This window comes from Lissotriton helveticus, chromosome 7, assembly GCF_964261635.1.
Source record: "Lissotriton helveticus chromosome 7, aLisHel1.1, whole genome shotgun sequence".
NCBI classification, from domain to species: Eukaryota; Metazoa; Chordata; class Amphibia; order Caudata; family Salamandridae; genus Lissotriton; species Lissotriton helveticus.
The window spans coordinates 970,297,793-970,317,343 of NC_136068.1; the positions used below are offsets into that span (position 1 = coordinate 970,297,793).

General features: G+C 47.6%; 1 protein-coding gene across 13 annotated transcripts in view; it reads right to left on the reverse strand.

Moving 5' to 3' along the window:
* Window positions 1–19,551, reverse strand: part of RNF130 (ring finger protein 130) — a 684,518-nt gene that overhangs the window by 250,517 nt on the left and 414,450 nt on the right. For all 13 annotated transcript variants that reach the window (XM_078653555.1, XM_078653553.1, XM_078653551.1 and 10 more), the window contains one exon: window positions 9,112–9,194. In XM_078653555.1, the coding sequence (XP_078509681.1) occupies window positions 9,112–9,194 (83 nt within the window). The remainder of the gene's footprint in view (window positions 1–9,111; window positions 9,195–19,551) is intronic.

Sequence of the window (19,551 nt, forward strand, 5' to 3'; positions counted from 1 at the left end):
TGGAAGCAAAGACTGTACCCCAAGTGTCACAGTCCTCCACGTGTGGTGCGATTCCCATTGGAAGACAGATAGTCAGAATCCTGTGTTTATCCACAGGGGTGGTGTCTGGAAACACCGCCTCTATTTGGGTGATTTTTTGTGCTAACCAGAATGGTATTTGTTCCCGTTTAGCTGGTACTTTACCTAGGCAGGACTGTATGTTCTGTGGTGTAATTTTATTTGTGTTCCCCTGATGTGGGGGTCAGCTGTGGAATTTTAACTACAGGTTGGATGGTTGAAGTCCGCATTACATATTGGACTAGTTGTCTATATATTTTAATTAGTTGTTTTAGTTGTACTAAAACATCTGCTGCAGACATTCTTTCGATGTCTGGATGTGGTGTGTATCCGGCTAGGACCGGCCATGTTGCTCCTGGTCTACCTAGTGGACCGAGCCTGGTGATGTGATTATTATGTTTTAGGGCGCCATTAAACAAGAGCAGGTGCTCTTGGAATTTGAGTGGTACTTCCACTTCCTCGAAAGGAGTGTAGGTATCCGGAGGTTCCTCTATTTTATAATAGTGGAACTCCTTTGTTACAGCATTTGCTGCTGGAAAGTTTATCCATGAATAGAATACCTCTGTCTGCCGATATTCGTGTGCCTCAATTACGAATATGACTGTACCACCTCTTGGTGTCAGTCCATTTTCTATAAGTTTTAACGTTATAGATCTTCTTATGTTGACCGGGATGAGTTTTATATCCGGGTCTGCTTCTTGCATAGTATTATCAGCTTCTATTAGTTCAGCTGCTACTCTAGCTCTCTCTCTTTCATCATCACTTTCTGGCATTTTACTGTCAGGAAGGTTATTCTGTTTGTTTGCAGATCAGGTTTCTTGTAGAAACAAAGATTAGATGCACAATATTTTGGAACAGTGTATCCTTCAACGTTGATTGAACCAAGAACCATACATAGGAGTTCCCTCCTGCGAGGTTTGGCGGATTTTACCTCTCACCCACTCCAGACGTCTTTGGAGTATTATGGGAAAAAAAAGGTCTGAGTGAAAGAGCACGACTGAGTTACTCTAAAGTCTTGCGTTAGTTTTATCGCCTATCCAAACACGTTGGGCGCCATGTAGTGTAGTTCCTATTATCCCAATAGGCTCTGCGCATTGGAATAATACCTCCAATAGTATAGACCTAGACCAGACGTTAACTAGGTCTTCTACTGTCGATATTAGACTTAAAGTTTTGGGTTTGCCAGCTAGCTCAGAGTTCACTAGAAACTTTCTCGAATAGGCAAGGAGGAGTTGAACCTCCCTGGATAGACAAGAAGGGAGTTAGTTTCTGACAACCATAGAACATGACAACTTTGCTCTCCCCTAATCAAGAGTGTATCTCTAGAGTCGTGTGAAAACAAAAGACAACTTATTTTACTCAGTCAGTACGTGCATTCTTAGTTTCACCAGATTGTAGAGAAAAGGATGAGACGGGCGTGTTCAATAAAAGATGTTATTTATTGATCAGTCTCTTTTCTCGTACAAGAGAAATGGATCGATATTATCGCAATACTTATGGTTAAGTAAAGTGCATACAATAAAAGCAGAATTATAAAATAATACTGTAAAAACATGGATATGGTTTCTAAGCCATACGTTATTTAAAATGGACAGAATATATACATACACATATACATTTAACTAATAGTACTCAACTGGTGCTTTTAACTATGCCTACCCCAGTGTACCTGACCTAAGCCTAATACGTGGGCGGGGATAGAAAGTAGCAGTTTAAGTTAAGTTTGTTTTGCCAAGTGACTGATTCAAGAATTCTCTGTAAGGGGTTATTCAGCTCTGTACCTGAGATCTAGGATGGTTGAGGGATAGTATCTCTCGTCTGAGGTCTCGATATTCCAAGCTGCCTGCGAGGGCTGCTCGGAAGCGCCGGAGCTGGATTTCTCGGCAGGAGAAAGCAGCGTCTCATTCTCAGCGCGTCAGGAAGGCGGGGCAGCGCCGGTGGCTTCGCTCTCTGCTGGGCTTCGGCAAGTCTCGCTGCTCCGATCTCGTCACCACCGCGTGTGTTTGCTTAAGGCAATATCGGTAATATTTATACCTGTAAGGTGCCGAGATTGACGTAAGGATGGACATAGATACGTCAATAAGGATGTCATACGAGCTGGTCGTTAGCACATTCTTTTACTGAAGTTCTTTGGGAAATCAAAACAATGGCCGCAGGGATTTTCCCAGGTTGTCATAGGTTTGATTTGTTTTGAGAACTCCGTATGCCTTATCAGGGGCTGGAGGAATATTGCTTGCCTAATTAGATGGCAAGCGTTATGACCTAATCAGATAACGCGCTCCTGTGCCGTGGTCTGGCGTAATCAGATAACGGTTTCTGCATCATGGGATGGCTGCTAGTTAAGTTGTTAACCAGAATAGGGTCAGGAATAGGGAGATCGATACAGAACCTATAGGAATACATCACAGTAGGTTATCTTGATTTATCTATTAGCAACAATCAGTATAGGTGCCACTCAAGGTAATCCCCCATTACCAAGGGCGATACCATTGCCAGCTATATGGAGTAGGACACGTATACTATTAGTGATATACTTACATACTTACTTTGGGAAGGTCAAATGCTGAAACTACCATTCTGCTCTCTACTTAGCACCTATTATTCGACTGGCTGGTGTTCGAAGTCAAACAGAAGGTCCAACATTTCTACTACGCTTATTACTGGTTTTTTGTGCGCTTGGAACAACCTGGGGTTAAATTGAAAGACCTGTTTTTGGAGGTATAAGCCTTGAAGAAGGTACCATCGTAACGAAACACGTGTTGGCTTTTTCATCATTGACAACACACGAATAGGACCTCCCTGGGACTTTTAGTACAATTAGAAACCTTTGTGATATGTAATTTGTCTTTGCCTTGCACTTTGATAATTAGGTCTCCACATTTGGATTGTAACAGTGTTAGTTGGTATTAAATTGATTTGTTAGTAAATATTTCCTGTTGGACTATTTTTCCTGGAAGGAGCTATATTGGTGAACCATAAACTGACAATACTTTGTAAAATTGTGTTTATAAAAAAACTTACAGAGTGCCGAGGTACAGTGGTTTTCTTATCAGGAAGCTGACCCCACTTTGAGGCTTTGTCAGTCTCAGTGCGTGGCCCGGGCAGTACGGGCTGGTCTGAAACTAGCATATAAAACAAGCATTTGCAATGCAATAGGTCTCGCATTACTGAAAGTTGGGAGCTATTAGCGGTGCATTATTATTAGCAAAGCCATTAGCTCAAACTTTCAGCAATGAGAGACCTATTGCATTGGAAATGCTCGTTCAAATAAGTTATTCCCATAGATAGAAAAGACTGGTGTTGCATGTGAGCGTGCAATGCCAGCTTGAACCCAGATGTCCTCAGTCATCAGTGATTTGTCTGTCTACTGACAGTGTTGGCTGCAACCAATGATGCTTTAATCACCACACTAGAGCTTAACTTTCTTTCTTGTATAATAATGCCGCAGTTTCCACTCTGTGCTCATCTGGTACGTTCTTGGCGAGTTTCTCCATGAGCTGACAATGTTGTTTGTCATACTTACATTCATTTTTTTAAATTCATTCATTTTTTTAAATATTCTTTTCATGAGCATTTAATAGAACACGTGTTTCATCAAATTTTGAACAGACTGAGCAACATATAAAAAAACAAAAAGCAAAGCCCATCCTGAAGTAACCACCCAACCTGAAGTAACTGGCCACTTATGCTCCTATCAGACTAGAAAAAAGTACAGTCATATATTAATATGTCCCTTGTATTTCATCCCCTTGCTGCCACCAGATTTCCATACAATGACAACAAAACTTTGCTTTTCTGTATGTATGTACCTGCATTCGTAAAGTGCAAACCTAGTCAGAGAGCAGAGCAGAGCAGAAGCGTACATTTGGGCAAGGTGACAAATTCAATATTGTATGCAATAATCTGAAGGGACATTGGGTTTTATTCTGCAGCAGGGCCTGGGTGAGTTTCGAGAACACTATTATTGTTCAGGGCCAAGACATTCCTTGAAAAGGTGTTACTTCATATCAGTTCTTTTCTGAACTACAGAGTTAAGATGCAAGCTGGATATGCTTTTGGTGCATGACTGAAGGGGACAGGTCACTTAACATTTTGTTGCACTTCACTTCCTGTCTGGCAATGTCCTGGCTCCTTGTGATGTACTCGCCCATAACTAGTTGAATTGTTTTCTGCCGAGTAAGCAGAGGCACTGTTTGCCACTGTCACGGCCAAATAGGTGACTGGGCCAGGCGGGGATCTTGAGGACATAGTGACTACAGGCTCACCTCACATCCGTGGACCTATGGAGCACTGTTAAGTGTTTTGTGTAAATGTTTCTTTTGGCATGCAGTGTGTGTGTTTGGTATGCACCTTACATTTATGTAATAAGTGATCTCAGGGAGTAAGATTTACGGTCCTGGCGAAGCTACAGGAAAGGGTGGCAGAAAAATGTAGACCAGGTACAAAGGGGAATTTAGGGCCGTTGAACCCCTCACAACTTCCCAATCCCTTGCACAGATTGTAACCATACTGATTGGGGCATGTACTAAAGTAATAGAAGCCACAGGCAAGGTATTTTTAACTCAGAAGAAACCCCTCCATTGCGTAATTTCTAAAAACATTGGTCTGTTATAATTTAGTGCTCCAGTGTAATTTATAGGTAGCAGCAAGCCCCGCTACACAGTGTAAGGGAAGGAACCCAAAAATGAAGCATGCCACCAACAGGTAACCCTGGTCACCTTACAAAAAGCATTTGCTTTTTCTGTTAGATCTGGTCAGTCCACTTGGTGGGGTAGGGCTTTCTATTTTAAGTACCGTTTTGCATTTGAGGAGGATGAGCCCTCCTCTTCGTTACCTCTTACCCCCTCATTTTGTATTGGTGTACCTTAAGGCCATGACAAAAGATAAAATGTTGAGGTACTACAACCAAGTAGCGTAAGGCGGAGAAGCGTCACTCTACTGCTTTAGGAGCAGTGTAAAAGCAAAAAATAAAATGATAACAACAGTAGTTATGTTTGTTATTATCATTTTCATTTTAGTACCAGCCAGGTTGGGAGGGGCGGGGCTGAGCTCCTGTGACGTCCGTGAGGAGGAGGGGTTGCTGCATTCCAAAGGGGGCATGACTGCTTGGCCGTCCCTTTGGGGCCGGCCAAACAGTCATGCATACTTTGCATGTTTCCCACCAGGTTGCCTTACACAGCCTGGTGAGGAATATATCCTGTCTGAGCGCTGAGCCAGGGCACGCAGACCAATCACAACACTGCATTGCAGCACTGTGTGCTTCCTGGTTCGGGCACAGAGAGACAAGGAGGAACAGTGGCTGTTGGATAGGCCGCGTGGCTGGGCCGTCCCCCCTCCGCACAACGGGGCCCGGACCCCGGCTCTCCCTGAATCCCCAGCAAGAGCCACCCCGGCATCCCCCCCGAGGCAACCCACAACCCGTCCACAACGGGACGCCAGCTCCTGAACCCTCCCGTACCGGCTGGCCCTGGTCCCCGTCAGCACCATGGCCCCGGCCCCGCCGCCATCTTTGGACACTACAGCACGAGGCCGCATGGCCTCGACTCGACCCCAACCCTGGGCCTGGCCCGGCCCCGACATCGCGGCACCAACCTCCACACAGGAGGTAAAGAGACCACTTGGCAGGTCAATGAAAGAAGAAGGCGTCAACGGCTCTCCTCCGCCGGGTGTCGATCACCCCCGGCCTCCCTGGGCGCTGGCTCCAACCCCCTGCTGGGTGTCGGGACCCCCTAATTCCGGACCTCCCGACCTCAAGGCGCGAGGGTCCGGGCATCAAAGGGATCCAGACCTATAACTGGGGAAGCCCCAGACAAGGAGGGCAGTTGTATCCTGGAGTCGAGAGACACCGAGAAGAACTCATCCTTGACGGACTGCTGGCGCTGCCGCAGCCCTGCCCTGTGAACACTTCGTCTTGGCCTGCTGGCGCTGCCGCAGCCCACCCTCGTGAAACCATCGTCTTGGCCTGCTGGCGCTGCCGCGGCCCACCCTCGTGAAACCATCGTCTTGGCCTGCTGGCGCTGCCGCGGCCCACCCTCGTGAAACCATCATCTTGGCCTGCTGGCGCTGCCGCGGCCCTCTGCAACGTGAACTACCACCTTGGCCTGCTGGCGCTGCCGCGGCCCTCTGCAACGTGGTCTACCACCTTGGCCTGCTGGCGCTGCCGCGGCCCTCTGCCCATTGAACCATCGCCGTGGCCTGCTGGCGCTGCCGCGGCCCCTTCGTTGTCGACCTTCATCTTAGCCGGCTGGCGCTGCCGCGGCCCAACCTTGCAGACTCCTAAGCTCGAGGATTGTGAGCTTCTCTCTTACCACCCTCTGTACCGACCCGGTACCAAGACTGTCCCGCTACCCCTTTCCCTACAGAGACTAGAATTGAGAGGACCCTCGAGTCCTGAATCTCCTGTACCGCTGATAACCTTGCCGCAAGAACCCTATATAAAGAGCGTTGATCTCATCCTTGTGTGGTGTCTATCTGTGGGGAGGGAAGTGACTTGTCTGTACGATCGCCGGAGACGGCCCTCATCGGAGGCCTCTCCCCCAGTATTCGGCCGACCCTCTGGGTCCCCGTCTAACAGTGGCGATGAGGAGTGTTTTTATTTTTATTTTGTACCCCCCCGACCCTCCCCCCACACTCTACCTCGTTCCCTGCCAGCTGCTACTGCTACAACCTAAACAGCAAAAAAAAAAAAGAAGTCAGAGACTCTTTGAAACTGACAGAGCTGACTGACTACATCCCCCCTGTGATAGAGAAGGAGGCCAATGATGCCAGGTTCTGTGTGTTAAAAGATGTTTGCCGGGAAAAGATATACAGTAAGAGAGTAGATTCAGTGACTGCTAAACGGAAATGTGCCAGATGAGAAGAGGATCAGGAAATATCTTCCTTAGTCAAGGGCGTTGTGAATTCCGATATTCCGCTCTCTTGGTTGGGACTCAAAAACTGTAAAAGTCTGACTGCAAACGCTAAACCTAAGGTAAAGATATGCTGCTCTGCCCAGGTGGTTTCCAAAGACATATCTAAATTTGTTTAGACTCATTCTTCATCCAAATAGTAAAAAGGCTAATATCACTCAACTACAGAAAACAAGCACTGGCAAAGTAGATAGGTCTCTTCTTAGGAACCGATTGGCTTTGCTAATAGTTTTTAGGTCGAGGACTCGTCGCACTGCTGTAAGCAGTGGGCGGAGCTCTGAAGATTTTATGTTTCTTAGTGTAGGGGGCTTGAACCCGCCCCTCTTCTCCATTGGCTGGCCTCGTAAATGCTGGCCAGCCATTGGAGGAGAGGGGCGTCACTCCCTTTAAGCCCGTCTCTTTCGGATTTGGGGGCGTGTTTTTTGCGTTCTTTTGCAATGTGACGTCATCCGTCACTCAGAACGCCAAAAACACGCCCCTGATTCCGAAATTTTCGGAGCTTTGCAGCCGCCATTTTGCTGCTCGGTAAAACCTGGAGAGCAGCGTATACCAAGGACATGAGGTAACTATACCTTGTCTTGCCACCTCAACCCTGTTTGTGTCGTTTTTCGTGCCCCTGTCCCTCGGTTTGTGCTGTTTTTCGTGCCCCTGCCCCCCTGTTTGTGCCGTTTTTCGCCTCATTGGGGGTGTTTTCATTGTGCTTTAGCATCTGCCGAACGATCCCCGCCTCTGCGAAACCCTATCCTCCTCGAGCCGTGGGAGCCCGGGCTCAAGGACAGCAGGGCAGGAAGGGGTCGGGTCGGTATGTGGTGTTTTTAATGGCCGCCGCCTCCGTGGAGCGCTCGCTGGCAGGGACTCCTCGGAGCAGAGGACGTTCCCAAGGCAATGCACAAGGACACGAAGGCTCATTGTGTTTGCAAAAGGCTCGCTGTCCGCATGGTCCAGTGCCCACGGCGAGGGGTGTTCTCGTTTATTTATGCTTCTGTACGGGGTTCTCAGTATTTATAAAGGTTAAACGATCGAGGCTTCGTAGCCCCCACGTTACCACGTGATACCTCCACAGCTTGATGCTGTTACCACTGAATACACCCTCTGTAATGCCAACCTTGTCGCTGTTTCAGAACACAGCACGCGTCTTCGTCTCCTTGCCGTTTAGCATGAACGGTGACGCCAGCCAATAGAAAAGAGGGGCGGGGCTTAACCTCGATAGTGAAACTCACTCTAAGTCATTAAGTCTCGCCAGCGAGACTGCGCATGTGCGCAGTCTTACGCTAGCCGAGACCTAAAAAGGATGCTATTTCTGAGCCCAACCAATGAAGGATAGAAATGTGCACAACACGTGAAACAATAACCCAACAACCAACAGGGGCACAGGGGACATTCTTTGAACACTTGTCCACTTTGATGGACAAGTGTTCTCCTCCTGCATATCACACCTCTCCGGCATTACACGTGCTTTTACATATCATGCTTTTGTAAAACAGACATTTGTTCTTTGTACCTTTATGCACCAACGTTAGAGGTGGGGAAAACATTTTCCACTTCTGGGGTGGTTAATGTTCAGAGTTTCTCGTAATTATTTCCCTGTTATTCGCATTGGGTTTTCAGAAAGTCACTTCTCTTCAGATGTATGTATGCATGTTTCTTATAAGACCACAGAGAAGCTATTTGCAATGTAAAACACAAACTAACTGGATTTGTAAATAAACACTTTTTTATCTTGCTCTAGTCTAGATCCTCTCTGCATTCCATCAGAAGTGAGTTAGGGCTTTCCGCATTTGAAGATAGAAGGTTTCAGTTATATAAGTGAACCATCAACTAAAACAGTAACTGCACTCCTGGAAATGTCAAAGTATGAGCTGCTTGATCACTTGCGAAACAACAGAAGCCCCACAAACATCTTTACATAATTCAATGGACATTCACTTTCGAGAGTTTCTTCTGCACGTTTTTTTCATAAGAAATCAACTGTGACATTTGGAGTATAAACATGCAGCACGATGCAATAAGGCTCAATAGCATTCCCTTGCCATGCTCTGTGGATATCACTCTCTTACAACTGTCTGATGAGGAGCAGAATACAAATACTATTCGACTTTGCTACAAAAAGTAGTACAGAAGTAAAGTGTGAAGAGATTGTTCTTACTTGCATGGCAGAACGCGGACCACATCATTCTGTTTGTAGCTCTCGATGCACACAGCACAGTGATCAAAGTCGGGGTTTGTTTCCTGGAGGTAAGCGAAGGGAGAATTGATTTGAGACCAGAGCTCGAAAAAGCAAATCTATACACGTGCATACTGCAGACCACAACATATGCATAGTTAAGGCGGGGCACATTGAACAAAAGTTGCAATCAGGTAAAAACGCCAACGCAACAAAAACTACTGGTTATATTGTAAAACAAGAGCACTATTGCCAAATCTTTGTAGCACACCTGAGAGGAGTCTTCCTTCCCATTCTGTGGCACTCTTCACATCATTCCGAATACTGAATCTCTCAATCTTACCACAGAAGGTCACCTAGCCGGATGAATCTGTAATCTATTTGCTGTCCCAGAAACCAAAGAGGAAGAAAGCAAAGACAGTCTGTCCTCTTATCGAGGGTGGGTGCTTGTGGAAAGAGCCTAAACCCACCGTGAATATTCCCAAACAGCTGTACTAGACTGACACTCTTGGAAGACTGTGCTGGCATGTCAAGAACAGGAACTTGAACCACCGGCAATGAGCGTGGTCAAAACCTTAAGGAGTTTTTTTTTTTTTAAAGCACTGGCCAGAAAAATCTGAAGCATAGCATGGAAGGGGATCACGCGCCATGTATTCTTCTAATATTCGATGGCACACTTCACTGGAAGAGAACTGGAAAAAAGGCAGTTAACAAAAAGAGGAGCTGGTAGAGTGTCTTTGTTGGGAAAGCATGTGAAATGGGGGAAACATGCATAACCTAAAGATCATATGGCCATGCAAGCCAGCTATCCCTTCGTCTTCTGGAAAGAAATGAAAAACAAATATTTACAAGCGACAGTCTCGTTTGCATGCCTGTCATACAAACAGTGGACACATCTTGGAAGAAAAATGTCAAGGCATACCCATATCACTATGGACATAATGGAAGTGAACGGCAGTGCATATGTCTGGGAGACGCTGGGCCCACTTCTGTATCAATCTCATTAGTGCTGTCTGTAGCAGGTGTTGCAAAATGAGGCACACTGACAAAGGATCTACATGAGGGATCAGATGCAGACAGCATATTTGACAGTCCCTGCAGTTGTAGCCGAACAATGAGACTCTAAAAGGTAATACAAATACTCACTCGTGGCTGTGGTGTTTTGGCTCTGGTAGTATGTTATGCCTTACCACTCAGTGATATACGCGTCCTGCTCAGTCATGTGATGATGGTCTTCTTGGAATGCTTGTCATTTACTGGTAGTGTGGAAGTACTTTAAGTGGATGAGCAGCAGTGCCTTGGTTCTGATGGGTTGTTATGTAACTTGAATGTAGGTTATGTCTATTCATATGCCTGAATAAGGAAGCACATTTGTACATAATGTGTTGCATAGTCTTAGATCCATTGCCTTTTTGGAAAATATAAAAAGACAGAAATGTTGTACTGTGAAGTCCCTCACTCCCTTCCTTGCACAGCCTGAAGTGTGTGCATGTGAGCGAGTGTATGTCAGAGTTTATATATAAATGAGTGTGTTTTAGAGCAAGAGAGAGCATGTTTGAGAGATGTCCCACAATATCATGAGTTCAGTGTCGTTTGACAAAAACAGTTGGTCAGTGATCACTGCAAGGCTGAGATGAGCATAAAATGCTTTGTGAAAGACTGTTTCCTTCTAACCTGTAAATTCTCATCCAAACAAAAAAAGTCTGCATGTCAGTTCGACAGCATCTGCTATCCAAGAAGACACAGGAATCTATGAAGTGAGGTGTTTGCAAGCAGGCATGTCATGAGTTTTTCAAAATGAAAAAGAACCCAACGGCAGACCAGCCTGCACCTCACGCTTAGTTTCGTAGATTCAAAAGTCCTGTGCACAAATCCTCCGGCACCTGCAGTTGTTCAGTGTACCAGATCCTTTGTCAATAAAGCATATGGAGGTGCACCAGGTAAAGAAGTCCAATCATGCGTAGTGTATCAAAACTTTTATTTTTTCATCGCGCTTTCTTTATTTGCATACACTGTCCAGCCAACACGTTTCGTTGCATAAACAGAAGGAACTTCATCAGGGATCCTATGACAGTACGTGGAGTTCCAAGCAACATTCAATATCATTGTTCCAGCTAGGTACGCTGGCAACTTAGGGATTTCCCAGGGGCATCACTGCGCCCCACGTTTGATACCCTGCTAAGTATCCGTCTTCTCAGTCCAACAAAATCCTGCAGGAGACCGGATCAAAAAATGTATACCTCATCACAACATAGCATGAGGATCTGTTTCTAGGATAAAACAAGCATTTCCAATGCAATACGTCTCGCATTTGCAAGAGTTTAAGCTATTGGCATTGTAAATGACAATGCCTTTTATTTATCTGTTTTGATAACTAACACATAAATAAAAGGGATTGCCATTTGCAATGCCAATAGCTCAATCTCTTGTAAATGCAAGACCTATTTCACTTCAAAGAAGCAGCTGCCATTTGCCTTGGCTGCTTGGAAAGTGAAAGGGCGCACGCTGAATGTTGCAGGAAAGCATGTCGTGCCTGCAGTAGGAGAAACTCATTAAAGAAAATAGTGCTTACAGACTAAATAAGACCTACCATGTAACAACAGAAGTAAAAGTGCCAGTCCTCATGGGAGGTTACAAATGAAGACAAGGCGGTACTAAGGAGGGATTAACAAGCCTATTAACTAATCAGAAGCCAGCATTTGCGAAGGATAATGACACAAGCAAAGGATAAATATGGGTGGAGAGAGGGCGGGGCTTCAAGTCCATACTCCATTACAGCATGCCTCGCAGAGCTGCGCATGTGCTGCTCAGGCTCGACCTAAAAAAACATTCTCAAGGGTACATCTAGTGGCATAGTTGTGTTAAATGTCTCATCACAAATACACATGGCAGGCTTGCTCCAAATGCATACATTTTGCAGTTCCAGAACTGGTTATTGAAAAAGAGTGTGCTTTGGGGAATAATGTCTCCTCTACTGCCCACCCCCATTTGTCCTGTTTGTAAGAGGCTATACCTTCAAGAGTTTAAGTGCATATTCTATAACCCTCAACAGAAGGAATACCTGTGACAACTGAAAAATTGAGGCTTTTTCAGCAACTGTAAGGAACACTCAACCACCCTGGCTTGTTTTGCAAATGTGCTGGCCTATGCAGATAACTCATTACATTAAGGGAAAAGTTCATAAAGCATAAACTAACACCAATAAGTCTGAAATAAAAAGTGGGAAGTAGAGGTTTTAAGCCATGGGCAAAGTGGGCTCTGGAACCGGCTCTGTTCTGCAGAGTCTTGGCCTGATGGCCTTAAATAATTCCTAAAAGGATTGTTTTAAATGCAATTTTCCTTTAATGTATTTTAAATGTGGGTGGTATGTGAGAGTCTATGACTGACATTTTGTAGAGAAATGTTGTGTTTATGGTTCATGTCACATCCCTGCTACAACTGCTGCTACACCAGGACCCGAACCACCGCCTCCCACACCAGCCCAGGAAACAACAACGACCTCAAATGCATCCTCCTCAACACCCGCTCTGTACACAAGCACGCCATCGAACTCTGGGACCTCCTCGACTTAACAGCCCCGGACGTCGCATTCCTGACGGAAACCTGGATGAATGCCTCCTCGGCCCCTGACATCGCCATTGCCATCCCGGACGGCTACAAAATCATCCGGAGGGACCGTACCAACAAGCCTGGAGGAGGAATCGCCATCGTCCACAGGAACACTCTCCGAGTCACATCCAGCACCGCCGAGCACCTACACTTCCAGATCCACACCGACCCCAAGACCACCCTCAGAGGAACACTCATCTACAGACCACCAGGTCCACGCCCACAATTCAGCGAATCCATCGCCGACTTCGTCAGCACGCACGACCTCGCCACCACAGACTACATCCTCCTGGGGACATGAACTTCCACCTGGCGAACAACAACGACAACAACACCACCACCACCCTGCTCGACAACCTCTCCAACTTCGGACTGAAGCAACTGGTGAACACCCCGACCCACCATGCAGGCCACACGCTGGGTCCCATCTTCTCTGCCAGCACAGACGTCACGGTCAGCAACACCACCACGCTCCACTGGACCGACCACCGATGCATCCACTTCTCCTACAAGAAACTCACCACACACATCTAACTGCCGCAGATCCCCTTACGATGCTGGAGCAAAGTCACCACTGACCAGCTGACCGCCTCCCTCGCCCAGGCCCCCCCCGGCCAACGCCTCGGACACCAACACCGCCGCCCGAAACCTCACACAGTGGATCAGCGACTGCGCCGACACCCACCCCCCTATCAAGAACCCTCCGAACAAGCACAACAGCAGGAGAACCACCTGGTTCACCACAGACCTCAAGGACTCCAAAAAATCCCGCTGAACTCTAGAGAAAGCCTGGCACCAAGAACGGACTGCGGAAAACCTCGAGGCACTTAAGACCGCCACACGCAGACACCACCAGCTCATCCGCATCGTCAAGAGAACGGCCTTCAGAGAGCGCATAGACAACAACGCACACAACAGCAAGGAGCTCTTCAGCATCGTGAAGGAACTCTCCAACCCAAGCTCAAACTCCAACGACATCCCCCCTCACAGGACCTCTGCGACTCCCTCGCAGCCTTCTTCCACCGCAAGATAGCCGACATACACGACAGCTTCGCAAACCAGACGCCTCCACCAGCCGCAGAACCAACGCCCCCCCACCGCCCTCCTCAGTCGCTGGACCCCCGTCAACACCGGAGACGTCACCCAGATCATGAACACCATCCACTCCGGCTCTCCATCCGACCCCTGCCCTCACCACATCTTCAACAAAGCAGATACTATCATCGCACCCCACCTCCGAGACATCATCAACAGCTCCTTCGAATCTGCCACCTTCCCTGAGAGTTGGAAACACGCTGAAATCAACGCCCTCCTTAAGAAGCCGACAGCAGACCCCAAGGACCTTAAGAATTTTCAGCCCATCTCCCTGCTCCCCTTCCCGGCGAAGGCCACCGAGAAAGCAGTCAACAAGCAACTGACCAACTTCCTCGAAACCAACGGTTCCCTCGACCCGTCCCAGTCTGGCTTCTACAGCAACCACAGCACAGAGACCGCCCTCATCGCCGCCACCGACGACATCAGAACCCTGCTCGACAACGGAGAAACCGCAGCCCTCATCCTCCTAGACCTCTCAGCTGCCTTAGACACGGTCTGCCACCGCACCCTAAAAACACGTCTCCACAACACAGGGATCCAGGGAAAGGCCCTGGACTCGATCTCCTCCTTCCTCACGGACGGAACCCAGAGAGTCCACCTACCCCCGTTCCACTCAGAGGCCACCAAGATCATCTGCGGCGTACCCCAAGACTCATCACTCAGCCCGACGCTCTTCAACATCTACATGAGCCCCCTCGCTGACATCGTCCGCGCACATAACCTCAGCATCATCTCCAACGCCGATGACACCCAGCTGATCCTCTCCCTGACCAAAGACCTAGTCACCGCCAAATCCAACTTCCAAGAAGGAATGAGGGCAGTCGCCGAATGGATGAAGATCAGCTGCCTGAAACTGAACACAGACAAGACGGAGGTCCTCATCCTTGGACCATCCCCCTCCGCCTGGAACGACTCCTGGTGGCCCGCTGCCCTGGGCACAGCACAGACTCCCACCGACCACGCAAGCAACCTTGGGTTCGTCCTGGACTAAATTCAATTCAATAATACTTTATTCGGTACTTAGAAAATACCATAAAAGTGCATTTAAAACAGTTAAAATCAATGACATACAGTTTGTGACACATGATTGGGGACAATTAAGGAAACAATTTATTCAGCACCGCCCTCTTGAGTTCCTTAACCTTACGGCAACCTTGATAAAATTCATAATGCAACACAATGTATAAGGATCATTAGCCCTTTGCAAAAATAACAGGGCAACCTTGGCATGTTTGAACTTAGCCGGTTTTAAAATTCCTACTAAAAAGCTAAGCCTAGGTAAAACGTAAAATGGGCATAACAATACAAAATGAAGGGTGTCCTGCGGAGACCTATTGTCGCAGCCACAGGCACCCTTCTGCTCAACAGTTGAGGTAAAACCTGGTGGATCAGCCTGTAGGTGGTGTTAAAAGTTGAGCCTAAAACGAGTGAATAAAAATCTGTCCTGGGCGTTATGCATAAGAGCGAGATATGGTTCCATTCCTTCCAATGTTTTCACCATTCTGTGGCCGCAGACTGAGGTTTTACTTTCTGCCGCGGCAGCTCTACGTGAGGCAGCAGCGTCCAAATTCTTTTTTTTTTAACTCTCGGTATATCTTGGGGGATAATTTCAATAGGGTTGATAAAAAGATCCTTACAACCAATTCCCTCAAGTGTGGACTTTACATATTTTAGCCAGGGAATGCTCATTCCATTGTCCCTGTCCATACAGTCTCTGATAATCTGTCTGCTCAGGTCCGCCTCGGTGTTTGACCAAATCTTTAACCAGGCCATTAGAGGTCTGACCTTGATCAGGTCCTCAATGTATACCCTTCCTAGTTCTTCGTGGATAATGTGGACGGGGATACTTTGAGGAGTTTTGAGGACCTTTCTTAGGTATTTGTTCTCCTCTGTCTGTAATTTCTGAGTGTTGACAAAGCCCCAGACCTCGGACCCATATCTCGCTTTTGAGCAGCAGATTAAGCTGTACAGTTTCATAACTTGTTCTGGCGACCACCGGCCCAGCCTGCGTCCATAATTCATAATCGCCCCAGTCAAGGCCACTAGTTTGGAACATCGGTCTTCAATTAAAAATTACAAATTTAAAAACCCATTAAATAACAAGCCAAGGTATGGGAAGGTCTGTACTTGCCCTAGTTTATGTGTGCCTATTTTATATGAGAATTTTTTGCAGTCCTGGACTCATCCCCTACTATGACCAAGCAAGTCAACGCCATCTCCTCCTCCGGCTTCAACACCCTCCCCTACGAAAGATTTTCAAATGGATTCCCACGGAAACAAGAAGGACTGTCACCCAAGCCCTCGTCACAAGCCGGCTCGACTATGGCAACGCACTCTATGCGGGGACAACGGCCAAGCTACAGAAAAGACTACAACGCATACAGAATACTCTGCACGCCTCATCCTGGACATCCCCCGCCACAGCTACATCACCACCCACCTGAGAGACCTGCACTGGCTCCCCGTCAACAAGAGGATCACGTTCAAGCGCCTCACTCAAGCACACAAAGCGCTCCACAATGCCGGACCCGAAAACCTCAACAAACGCCTCTCGTTCTACGCCCCAACTCGCCAACTCCGCTCAGCCAGCCTCGCCCTCGCCACCGTACCACGCACCAGAAGAACAAAAACAGGCGGCAGATCTTTCTCCTACCTCGCCGCCAACAAGACCTGGAACTCCCTCCCCACCCACCTCCGACTGACCCAAGACCTTCTCACCTTCAGGAGACACCTCAATACCTGGCTGTTCGAGCAGTAGCAGCACCCCCCCCACGTCCACCCTCCCCCCCCCCCACCCTCAGCGCCTTGAAACCCTCGCGGGTGAGTAGTGGGCTCTATAAATGTAATGATTGATTGATTGACCCCAAAAATGGTTTATTTTAGCTGAAAATAGAACATGATATATGAGAAATTGGAGGGTGCCACAGAGGTTATTTGCAGTAATATTAGTCAGCTGCTGCTGAGTTATAGTATTGAAAACACACATCACTATACTTGAATACTAGATGTAAACACATTTAGAATGTGGGCAAGGGAGCCTATGCACTATCAGTGACCTGGCCAAAGAAGGCATGAATGAGCTGAAACTGGACCACAAATTCAAAGTTGTCCTGCACAGAAACCCCCAAAACACATTTGGTCCAGGGCCCCCAAAATTCGTAAAATGTCCCTATGCGGGAGGAAGCTCGAGCTCATCGCCCTCACAATCACTTCCCTGTAAAGCAAGTCAACAGCTAATTACGAAGTGTTAGTGTGCTACTGCATTTGATGCAGACAATTCTCTGAATATCACAGGTTTGAAAGCGGCAGGGCCCAACGGGGCCACTCATCCTTCTAGGTCCTTCCAGATGGCTAACCTGAGCGAGTTAGTGCTGTGAAAAGACCTATACCGGTTTTCTAAGCCTATTAATATTATCCCGCCAATTGCAAAGCTAGGAGACAGGGCAGTAGATAACAGCAGGATATAAATAGCAGTGCGGATGGCTGCCACAAGAAGTCAATATTTCATGCAAAAAAGGTCTCCATTGCCTGCCCTCGGTACACAGGCAGCTTCCACTGCTGCCTGTTAAGGGTCCCTCGTCTGTCCTGTCAAGGAGACAGCACTTTCTCTGCAATGCGAAGAGATGCTAAATATACCCGACCTCAGAAACAACTCCCCCCTCTCAAGGATTGTGTACAACAGTCCAGGGAGAAATAAGACGGCGCCTTTGTTAATTTCCTCCTAGAGCAAGCCACATCTATTCCTGTGCCATAACGGGCACACAAGGCTCTGTCACTAAAAATATGATTCATATTTTGGGCCAGCCACATGAACCAAAACTTTAATCAGCAAGAGATGGACCAGAAGTGTCTGTTTGAAAGCCCAAGTGATGGCATGGGTCATTCGAAGTCAAAATCTCTAGTCCTAGCCCTAATTTCTGTCAGGAACACAAAAAGGGCTTCAAGGCGCTGCTTTCACCCTTCACAGGAAGATGGGTGTTGTCTGTCTATCTGAGCTTTGACAATGCTTTGTTACATTCTTAGTTGAGATGATAACCGGCCCCACAGGAGGGGTGAGTGCACACCAGAGTAAACAAGTGAATGAAACGTGCGTACAGTCCTAGCAACAAATCCTCTTAAACCGCAGAGCAATATTTTTTTTAAAATAATTTGTTTATTGATGTTTCCATAAAAGTAAAGGAAAAAACACAAACAAAACAGTGACCGTCACAGGCATAATCACATTACAAAGTTTGGACAAAGCGCTTGTTCTTGACTTACATTCCATCAGTATCACGTGTTGCATTTGCATGACATCCATAGAATAGCTTCCCTTGTGCCCACCCCCGGGTTATACGTGGAACTGCAGTCGAGGCCGGCCTCCATGTATCATAACTCCCCCCCTCCCATTCTTCCAAATGAGCTCACTTACTTTACAGCATCCTCAAAGCGTATCAGCTAAGGTTGTGTCTGTGTCAGACGCTACAGCATTTATTTCATCCCCCGTGGTTCCCAGCGTCCGAGTTCTCAGGTTGTCGGACTAGTCTGTGTTCCATGAAGCATGCCCAATTTTTTTTAGGTCTGTTCCTAGGCGGTAACAGTTCGCTATGGAGTTCTGTCTGAGTGCAGCAGTACAGCATTTCCCTCGTCCACTGTTGTAAGCTAGGGGGAGGGCCTCTCATCCATCTCATTGCAATGCACCTCTTGGCTATCAAGAAGGCCATGTCAACCAATCGTCTGTTCGCAGGGCGCAGGGGCTTGGAGTATCCCAGTAGTGCTAGTAATGGGTCGGGTGTCAGTGTCAGCCCCGTCGTGCTATTAACCTCCCCATACACTGCCCTCCAGAAAGCTTGGATCTCCGGGCAGTGCCACGCTACGTGTATGAAATTCGCTACCAGCGTCCCGCATCTCGCATGAAGGAGTGTCTCGCAGCTTGTATCTGTGGAGTCGCTCTGGCGTGTAATACACTCTATTCAGGTATTTAAAGTGTAGGAGCCTATGTCTGCCGTTCAGTGAAATGCGCTTGGTGCTGGTGCAGCAATACCGCCATGTCTCCTCATCCTGCTCTCTTGGCACATCAGTCTGCCATGCAAGTCGCGGCTTAGCATAGTCTGCTGTTCTTTCCGCTAGCGGTATAGAATATAGCCTAGCTATCATCTTAACAGGTGATTTGGCAGTTACCATGTATTCGAAGGCTGTAACTTTTTGTGGTTCCACCATCTGTTCTCCTCAAAGTGCCCTCAACGCATGTCTTATTCTGTGATACTGAAACTGCCCCAGCAGGTGTCCTATTATTATTATTATTGTTAATATTTCTCTGTACCCGTCCGCACCCGCTCCCATGAGCGTACCTTCCCGTCCTCAAATAGATCTCCCATCGTGTTTATATTCAGGTCTTTCAGAGTCTGTTTCACTGCCTTTTCCTGGAATGGGTTTAGCCAGTAGGCCCACTCGATCGCTGCCGCCGGAGCGTATAGCACGCTGCACACCTGGGCCTCCATGAGGTGATGCCAAGCGTGTACCACCGCGTTCAGGGAGTCAAGGTACCCAGTCCTCCGGTCTCTCGGAAGAGTCAGCAGCGCAGGCAGCGGTGTGGAGTCAGCCACTATCGCTTCCATACGGACGTGGGGTTTGTCCCTCGGGCCTGGCATCCAATGGTATACTGGTGCCGCCGGTGCCGCTCTGTAGTAGAGCTCCAGGTCCGGAGCATTCAATCCTTCCGCCCCGTAGGGCCTAAAG